Source organism: Onychomys torridus, unplaced genomic scaffold (genome assembly GCF_903995425.1).
Source record: "Onychomys torridus unplaced genomic scaffold, mOncTor1.1, whole genome shotgun sequence".
In the NCBI taxonomy this organism is placed as follows: domain Eukaryota; kingdom Metazoa; phylum Chordata; class Mammalia; order Rodentia; family Cricetidae; genus Onychomys; species Onychomys torridus.
In genome coordinates this window covers 1-9,858 of record NW_023413825.1, presented here as the reverse complement: position 1 = coordinate 9,858, position 9,858 = coordinate 1, and the positions used below count along the sequence as shown (strand labels likewise).

The window sequence follows — 9,858 nt, the reverse complement described above, 5'->3', positions numbered from 1 at the left end:
CCTGGAACTCACAGATCCTGGCTTTGCCTTCCGAGTGCTGGGATTAAAGGCATAGGCCATCGCCACCCAGCTTACTTCCTTTTAAAGTGAAGGAGTATTAACATTTAACAAATTTAGTTGTGATCGTTTTAGGCTGGCATGGCTGAAGGTAGAAAGATAGATAGCAGTTCAACCTGGAAGACAGACCAGAAGTCCTGTATTGGATCTTTAAAGATCCATTTGATTATTGATATGGACTTAAATAAGCCATAGAGATTTAAATAGCCTCAAAATCTTTAAATTTCATGTTTATGTATACATACACTGTCTCAAACAGATGTTTCATAAATATCTCTTGAGGAAAAGTTTCCATGTTTGAATCAAGATGCTAATTGCAATGGACATCATCATCTGGTGAATTGCCTCTCAATCATCTTTAGGGCTACCAGGTCTCCCTCTGTATTGTTTGGCTCTTTGCTTTCTGTGTATTTGCTGAAGAGAGGGAACATTTGTGGTTTGCCAGTCTGGACTTTGCTGTGAGTATCCTGCCTGCTTTCCTGCCCCTGTGTTTCATAATGTAGCTAAGAACACATGGGGAGCAGCACTGTACATCCACCAGGGGGCGCTGCCTCCCAACAGGGGGGCAGGTTAACAGGTCCTGGATGGTGGCTCCTTGGGTCCTTCCATTCACCAGTGAGGCAAAAAGTCACTTATGTGACTACCTTACTACCTGTACAATTTACAGAGAGAAGAAAAGGCCTGTGACCCTCTTTTACCTGGTCTCACCTGGTCTCTTGCTGTCCTGTGTGTTCTTGCTGCTCTAGGCCCGGGATAGAAATATCAACATGGCAGGAAAAGCAGAAGCCACAAGAGCAGAAGCTGAGCTGGTGGCTCCACCAGTTTTCCTGGCTTGAGGTCCTGGAGGTCACCATGAAAGCTGTAGTGATTGTACTCCACTGGGGCTTCCCAACCCTGCCTCCCACCCCCTTAGGAGGGATGCTTGCCCCGTATTCTCACCAAGGAAAGCATGAGACTCAATGGTCTTGCATTTACTCACCAAGGGCAGTAGGGACATCAATGGTCTTGCTGAGGTGCCTCAGGCGGCAGGTGAAATGTGGTTCCTGTCCAGGAAGAACCCAAATAGACACCCAGGTCTGGTAGGTCCCATCTCCACTGGGAAGGATGGTCCCAGGCCCAAAGGTATGCTGCTGTACTGTCTTCCCATGCTGAAGCCAGGCCAAGGTGGCCACAGGAGGATTCAGGTTAAAAGCCCAGCAGGTCAGGGTGATCCTGCCCACTGGGTATGGCCTTCTGGAGACTGTCACCTGTGGGGGACCTGAGAGAAGATAAAGTGAGTCAGTGACGGTGAAGACCATTCTATCTCTGCATGAAGTAGTCTAGAAGAACTACCCTGTTCATATTCACTTCCGGCCTCCCCTCTCTAGATGACACATTCCCAGTGGTTGTAGCACTGTGGGAGGCTGGGGCTCAGCTCCAATGGCCTCTGATGCTCTTGAGGATCCATCCCTTATTTACATGCTGATGATGACAGGACATGGTCTCCCTGCTGTCACCGGCCATCAGCTTCTCTTTCCAACACAGGTCATAGATGAACAACAGGCACTGAGAGGACAGAGGCTCAGTGTTTATAGGGGCCACAGATCAGACCCTGGTGGGCTCTGCCTCTTCCCTATGACAAAGCCAGCTCTGTAGTCTATAGGGGACAGGTGAGGGACTCTCTAAGTACAGTCAGCTGACAGTGGCCATGATTCTTTGTTCCTGGAGTTGGCCAAAAACTGATGACCAGTATCTTTCTTCTTCCACAAATATCCCAGGACAACCTCTATTTTCTGTTACAAGATTTATTCAAGGCTTTAAACATCACATTTCAGATCCCAGACAGGTCCATTATCATAACACTAGAAAGGTAGAGGCAGGTGTTAGGTGAATTATGAGACTCTGTTTTCTGAAAAATAAAAGCCAAATAAAAAATGAAAGTTGATCTTTTAAATATTTTAGAATTATTTACTTTATTTTATGTATATGAATGTTTTGCCTGCAAGAATGTACATGTACCATGTGTAACCTAGAGCCTACAAAAGTTACCAAAGGTATTGGATCCCCTAGAACTGGAGCTACAAATGATTTTAAGCCCCCTTATGGATACTTGGAATTCACCCTGGGTCCTCTGCAAGAGCAGCCAGTGCTCTTACCCACTGAGCTGTCTCCCAAACCCCAACTTGGGGGGTGGGGATGGCAAAGTCACAGATTAGAAACAAAGCAGGTCAGAGTGTGCCACCAACTGCAGAACTATGGTGGGTCACAGTCATCTCCTGCATACCTGCTGACAGACAAGGCAGAGCTCAGTGAGGCTGAGGACCCCAAAGGCCTTTCCTGGTGAGAATCTGAGGGCAGAAACAAACCAGTTATTATAAAGTGTCACTTTGTGGATATTTTCTCCAGCCTCCTCTCCCTGGGAGACAGATGAGTATATGAGATTCACACACAGCTCCATTGGCCCCTGACAGTCTATGGGTGTCAGCACCCACCTACCTGGAGATGTGGAGAGGTCCTGAAGATCTCACTGTCAGAGGCCAGCTGGTCCAGCCTGTGATGCAGAAGACTTTGTGGACACTGATGGGCCAAAGAGCTTCTCTGCTCTACAGGGGCTCGACACCTGACCTCAGTGGAGGTAACTCCTTATGCCACAGAAAAAAAGAAAGCCTGTTCGCATGCTCTGTGGCACAGTGAGGGACCAACCTTCCTAGGACAGGAACTGACCATGGTCCTGATTATTTGCCTAAGGCTCTAAGTTTTTCCCCTTGAAGATCCCTGAATAATAAGTGGTTTCTTCATCCTGACTGCCCTCTCACCACACTGGTTTCTGTGGACACTCTTTGTGGGGGTCTCTGTGTACATGATGCACAGCAGAGAGTGTTGATCCACAACAGGCAGGAAGGAAGTCTGGTTCAACACTGAGGAATAGGCAATGTTAGTTCAAAGTTTGAAAGTCTGATTCTGGGTAGTTTGTTTTAGATATATTTAAGTTCAGTACGATCAGAAAAAAAAAAAAAAAAAGGTTCTCATGATAATTAATCCTGTGTGCACACAAAGCTTAGGATATGACTATATCAAAAGTCTTGTAAAGTACCAGTGACATCATCCATAAAAATAGATCCTATAGATTAACTAAAAAAAAAAAAAAACCAGACTCATGATAAACAAGTTTATAATGAAGGTCTGGAGGAGGATTGTGATGTAGATTGAATGAGTCAAACAAGATTAGGATAAGGGTCTCAGGGAGCCTGTGTGCCCTGATCTTACAGATGGCTCAAAGGTCAGAAGGCTCTTACCCACATCTCTCTGCTCCCAGATTCCTGGGTGGAAAACATCTCTCCCTTTGAAGAAACACCCCTTTGTGTTTAACACTTCTGGGTTCCCTGATGCTTATCTGTGAGCACAAGGACCCAAAGGCCCCCTACTGCTCTGTGTTTTTGTCACAAGATTAAAGTGAAGAAAGAAGCTTTGAACTTGACCTTCCTTAATCAAGACCAGAACAAGAGCAGAATTACCTTGACCCATGATACAGAATAGGTTGTGCACCAGCTCCAGGTGCAGAAGTCTCCTATCTCAACTCCTCATCATGATGACCCCATCTAAGGGACAGGACTCCACACATCCAGTTGTCTCAGTTCTTCAAAGTGAGCACCCCAGAAAGTGGGGGCAATGGAATGAAATCTAAGATTACTGACATCTGGGGACTTACTCCTATGCACTCATGTCAAAAATACCTAAGCTTCCCCACTTAAGGTGCACAACAGAGGCTCTGGAGGAGATTGCTCACACTCCATCTGAGTGTCACCTTAGACTATGTGATTCTTGTCTAATTTAGTGAGAATCCAGTACCTCATAAGCACTGTGGAAAGACGCAGTCAGACTCAGTGAATGGACCCACCCACCCATAGTCAGTACCTGTATCCATCAATTGGTTCTCCAAATAAATTGAATATCTCTGGAGATGGTCAGGACATATGTCATTCAAAAAAGTCTTAACTTGATCCACACTGGGGCCATGCCTCTCCCAGAATGTCTTGGATGAGTATGCTGAAGGCACAGACACTTTCCACATTTGGATCTTCTGGTCAAAGGTGAGGAAGTCTTGTCCATCATAGCCCAAGCACCAGAAGCCTCCAGTGTTGTTTCCTTGGATTTCACAGCCAAAAGTTTCCTGAAGGGTGTGAATGCCATACCAGGCAGAGACTTGTCAGCTTATTATTTTTTTTTGTCACCCTACTTTTAAAGAACCTTATTTCCCTCTGTCTTGAGTTGCCTACATCCTGTGTCCAACCCCCAACCCTGACTTTAGAGACCAGAGTTGAATTCTGTGCTTCTGTCTCTGCCTACTCACCTCCGTGCTGGCCCTTCTGGGTCATGACCTCACTCAGCATCCTCCTGAGTTGCTCCTCCTTCTCCTGCATGTCCTCAGTCTCTCTTGCCCACATCTCAGCTCCTCCTTGTCCCTTGATCCTCGGCCCGCAGGGCTCTGTTCTTGTCCTCTCACCATCATAGCGCAGGAAGAGCTCATTGTCAATGTATCCCTGGGCCCTGAATTCGAACTTCCTTGAGCCCTGCAGAGACAAGGCCATGAGGTCATAGTGCAGAGTATGGGTTCCTGAAAACGGAAGAAAAAGATGACACAATTAACAAGTTGATGGTTTTCACAGTCTTCTCTGCCTTGAGGAATTGAACTCAGACTGTACTGTGCTGCTGTGTGAGTGTGAGAAGCCAAGTGGAGTGTTTTATTATAGCATGGAAGAGAAAAGGAATGGGAGAGTGAGAGTCAGAAGGAGAGACTGTAGTAGAGAGATGTAAAACCGCCTTCTGCTGTCTGAGTGCCTTGGTACCACAAAGCCATGGTGCTCTGGATGTCTTCTGCTGCCACCCAGGGCCCTGGTGTTGTCTGGGCTGGCCTGCTGCTGAGGGTCATGTGTGTGTCTGTGGCCCTACAGCAGCCAGGGTTTGATTCAATGTCTGTGGCTCCTGTTGCAACTGGTCTATGTGGTTGCCTGGGGTCTGATCAGCTGACCAGGACCATGTTGGTGCCCAAGGACCGTCTGTGCTACAGATGGCAACATACAGATCTGAGTGGCCTGTACTTCTGCCAGTGTAATGGTGACATCCCAGCCAGAGCTGCTTCCGAGGGCCATGTCATGGGTGTGGCCCCACTGCAGCAAGGGTATGTGTTGGTGTTCAAGACTCCTGTTACCATGGACAGCCATGCAGATACCTGAGTTCTGGGGACATGTTTGTGTCTGAGGGGCACAGTGTTGCTGGGGCCATACCAATCTGAGTGGACTGCACTACCACCTGGGGCATGGTAACATCCAGATATGGCTGCTGCTGCTAAGGATCATGTCTAGGTCCATGGTCCAGCTGCACCTGGGATCTATGTTGATGTCTGTGGCCTGGGGGATCTCAGCGAGCCATAGGAACCCATGGGTGATGAAATCAGAAGGTCAGGCTGAACTGTCCCTGCCATTGGTCGGCCTGGGGAAAGTGACCCTGACCCGCACTGGACACTGAGCAAGAGAGATGGTCCCTACCCTCATGGGAGAACTGGCTCCACACTTGGGAGAGATGGCCTCACCGCTCACCACAGTTGCGGGAGAAATGACTTTAATGTAACAGGCATAGGGTAAAAGGGCCAGACAAAGAAACACACCCTAACCCAGAAAGCAGAGCCAGAAAACCCACTGTGGCCCTGAAACCAGAGCCAGAAGGTTAAGAAGGGCCAGTGAAAGAAACACACTTTGTCCCTGAAACAAGAGCCAAAGAAACATTCTCTGCCCCTGATCAGCTGAGCATGAAATCAGCCAATCTCTGATTGTCCAAGATGCATGATTGAAATCTGACCAGTTCCTACCCTGAAAATCTTCACTGTGGAAAAACTCTGCCCCCAAGAATCCCTGTATAGGCCCTGTGTCTGTTCCTTGGGAGTTTGCCTTTTTCCACCTCGGCAGAGGCAGCCACTGGTCCGGATTCCTCCCTCCCAATAAATCTCTTAAATGAGTTTTGGGTGAAGATCTTTCACTGAAGTGGAGAAGCTCAGAGAAGTAACAACTTTTGCAGGAGCAGGAACTAACGGCTACATTTCTTGGGGGGAGGGGTTCCCGCCTAGCAGAGTATAGCAGAGAAGTAGCAATTTTCACTGGAGCAGAGAAGCAAGAGACATCTCTACAGGGAAACTCTCTTAGTAAAGTGGAGTACAGATGAGCTGTAAAGAATCTCTGGGAGAAGACAGGATTGCTACATTCCTGTGGGTAAACCATCCACCACCAGACCACAGCCATAGGTATGTAGTCTGGCTTCTGATAGCCAGGATACCATTCCGTTCAGAGCTGTAAACACTTAAATAGGAGACCTGGCTCCTCCCCCGTGGCCCAGACTGCCCAGTTCAGGTAGAACCCAGACCCACACCTACCTATTCTAGGACCTGCTGGAGCTCATGAAGTGACTGGTCCTATGGGAAGATACTCACAGGAACTCCATGACTCAGGGCTGCTCGAGGATATCCCAGAGGAGTTTCAGTGGGGTTGCAGTGATGACAGTGTACCAGAAACCAGAGGCTTTGAACCAGATCCATGACTCATTACAATCAACATTTGCTAGTAAAGCTGATTGGACAAAGGGGTATACCATGCGATTCGAAGTATTAAAAGGGAATACTTCAAAAAACTCTACTCCATGATGTTGGAAAATCTAAAAAAGGGGATACATTTCTAGATTGAGTCAAACCACCAAAGTTAAACCATGAAGTGATCAATAGCCTAAATATAGCCATAATAAAGGGGAGATTTTAAAAAAAAGCAATGATAATCCTTCTGAAAAAGCAAATGAACAAACAAACACACAGACTAAAACAGTCCAGGCTCATAGGGATTCACAGCACAATTCTACTGTATTTTTAAAGAACATCTACAGCCAATTCCCCTTAAATTAAAACAAGACACATATGGAGCATTCTCAAACTTGGGCTATGCCAGTATCAGTCTCACACACAAACCAAGTAAAGACCCTGCAAAATCCCCAAAACACAGACCAGTATCCCTAGTGTACTCACATGCAAAATCCTCAACAAAAGACTTGAAAACCAAATACAGGTACATATCATAAACATCCTCCACAATGGTCAAGTTGCCTTTAGTATAGAGATGCAGGAATGGTTTTTCATTTGTAAGCTAACAAATATTATAAAGCCTAGTCATGGGCTTGCAGACAAAAATAATCACAGGATTGTACTAGAATATTTTCGGGTGTGTTACATTTGTTTGTTTATGTTGCATTTGTGTAACTCTGTGAAGCTGTGTTACTGTGCCTGTCTAAAACACCTGATGGTCTAATAGAGAACAAGGCAGGAGAAAGGAGAGGTGGGGATGGCAGGCAGAGAGAACATATAGAGGGAGAAATCTATAATCTATAGAGGGAAGCGGGATGGAGAACGAGCCAGAAAAGGGGAGGACATGGAGAGCCAGCCACCCAGCACAACCAGCAAGCCAGGGTGTAAGAGTAAGATTTACAGAAGTAAGAGAATGGGAAAAGCCCAGAGCAAAAGGTAGGTGGGATCATTTAAGACAAGGAAAGCTGACTAGAACCTAAGCTGAGCTAAGGCCAGGCATTCATAAGTAATAATAAGCCTCCATGTGTGAATTTATTTGGGAGCTGGGTGGTGGGCCACTGAAAAAGAGTAAAGAAAACAACAACATTACAGGACCATTTCCACAGTTCCAGAAAAATACTTTGAAAAACATCAAGTATGCACATAAAGAAAATAGCAGAAAACATGAAATACATGAACTTTTCCTGCTCTGTGTGGGCTGCCTGGTCTGTGTCCAAAGTACCACCAAGAGGGACATAGGTCAGTTGACTTCCCCGTGCACCTCATGGCATGGGAAAAACCCCGAGAGATAGGTATTTTAACTCATCTGGCAGGGGGCATATGGGTAAAATTGAGTTGCCAGTCAGTCCCTGAAAGGGAGCTCCTAGCCTGGTGAGTGAGAAAAGGTTGGGTCTGATATTTGGAACTGGGATCTAACTTTTGACAAATTTTACAAGAGGCAGTAATAGTTCTTAAGAAATGCAAGTCCTCAGGGGTGGGCTGCAGGTGGGCCTTGACAAAATGCCAATTAGGATGAAAGAGCTGATATACATAGGACAGAACTTGGAGTGTCAGAGGGGGCTGTGAGGACGTGGGTTGTTATGGATTCCCTGCGGTTGGTGGGATGGCTGGAGGGCCATTGTCCTAGCTATCTGGTTGACCTTGGAGAGATGGAGCTGTCAGTCTGATGAGATGGGCAGCAAATAATTCCTGTACCTTTGGGGGATGGGAGGCCTTTAGCATGGCCATTATTTGGCCTGAGTTAGATATGGATCCTCCTGGTTGTGTTAGAAGCTCATGCTCTTTCTAGATAGCAGTGCGGGACAGGAGGATATCAAAAGCATATTTGGAGTCTGTGTAAACATTTAGGGATTGTCACTGTGACGACTGGAAGGCACAGGTGAGAGCTATCAGCTCAGCCCGTTGGTTAGTACTGTGAGCAGACAATGCCTCGGCTTTAACCACCCCAGTGTCTGACACTGTGGCATAGCCTGCTTTACCGGTCCCCTCATGTAAAATAGAACTGCCATCTGTGTACCAGATGGCCTGAGGCAATGTGCCCTCCTGTATGTGTGAAGGATAGGGCAATAGTTCCCCTAGGGTTTCAGTGCAGAAATGAGATGAGGAGGAGTCAGTATTAGGTTGAGAGACAAGATTTGAGATATTAAGGGGTGGGCAAGTCTGGAAAGTAAGTGTGGCAACTTCCACTAGCACCACTTGGAAAGAAAGAACTCAGGAAGGAGGTAAAGATTGTAAGCCTTTCTAAGTTAAGAGATGGGACAGGTTGTGGTGGGAGAAGACAGTGGTTGGTGATGCAAAGGTTAGTTTCTTTGATTCATGAAACAAGGAGCTCAGCAGCTGTTAAAGCACATATGCAGGGTGCCCATCCCTGAGTGGTGAGGTCTAAATTTCTTGACAGGCATGCTACAGGCACAAGGAGGGTCCCAGCTGGTGTACTAGGGCTGGTGTCCAAGGGTGTATCCCTCCCTTTCTGTTACATAGAGGGAGAAGGGATGACTTAGGTCTGGGAGGTGAAGCCCTGGGGCCTGGAGGGGAGCCTGTTGGAGCTCCCAAAGGGTTTAGTAGTGGGGTGAATGAGGGGTTCATGCAGGGAGCCAAGAGCTGCCTCATATAAGGGGCTAAGAAAGAGGGGAAAAGATGGCACCCGGAACCATAAGAAGCCAGGTATTCCCAGAAATGATAGAATCTCCTGTTTAGTAGAGGGGACTGCAAGAGACTGGATTAGGTGATTTCTTTATAAAGTTTCTAAATAGTCTTGTGGGTTGGGGTGATGATTAGATACAAATAGGTGACCTGAGGAATGGACAACTGGACCTTTAAGGCAAGACTCTATAACCCCAGCTGGATAAGAAATTTAGGAGAACAAAGATGCTAGTTTGGCTAATTCATAATGATGGGCTGCAGAGTAGAATGTCATTTACATACTATATGACTTTAGAGTTAGGGAGAGACAAAGAGGGCAAGTGAGAGACTAGGCCTGACCAAATAGATGTGGGCTGTCTCTGAATTCCTATAGCAAGACAGTCCAGGTCAGCTGCATGGACAGGTGAGTGTTAAGGTCAGTCCAGTTGAAAGGGAAGGTGTGTTGAGACTGAGGGATGAGAGGGAGATGACAAGTATCAGGTCCAAACCTGGACACCTTCAACTGTCTATGGCCAAGCCTAGAAGACCACCTACCTGGAGGGAGGTCTGTGTTTGATGGT

At 46.7% G+C, this 9,858-nt stretch overlaps 1 protein-coding gene across 1 annotated transcript; it reads right to left on the bottom strand.

Annotated features, from left to right (window-relative positions):
* Positions 1 to 761: 761 nt before the first annotated feature.
* LOC118576514 (zinc-alpha-2-glycoprotein-like) lies at positions 762 to 4,643 on the bottom strand. Its single transcript, XM_036176763.1, has 4 exons — positions 4,388 to 4,643; positions 3,952 to 4,239; positions 1,037 to 1,315; positions 762 to 991 (listed from the first exon to the last, which is right to left on the bottom strand). The coding sequence occupies exons 1-4, from the start codon at positions 4,623 to 4,625 to the stop codon at positions 762 to 764; spliced, it is 1,035 nt and encodes a 344-aa protein (XP_036032656.1). The 5' UTR covers positions 4,626 to 4,643.
* Positions 4,644 to 9,858: the final 5,215 nt, after the last annotated feature.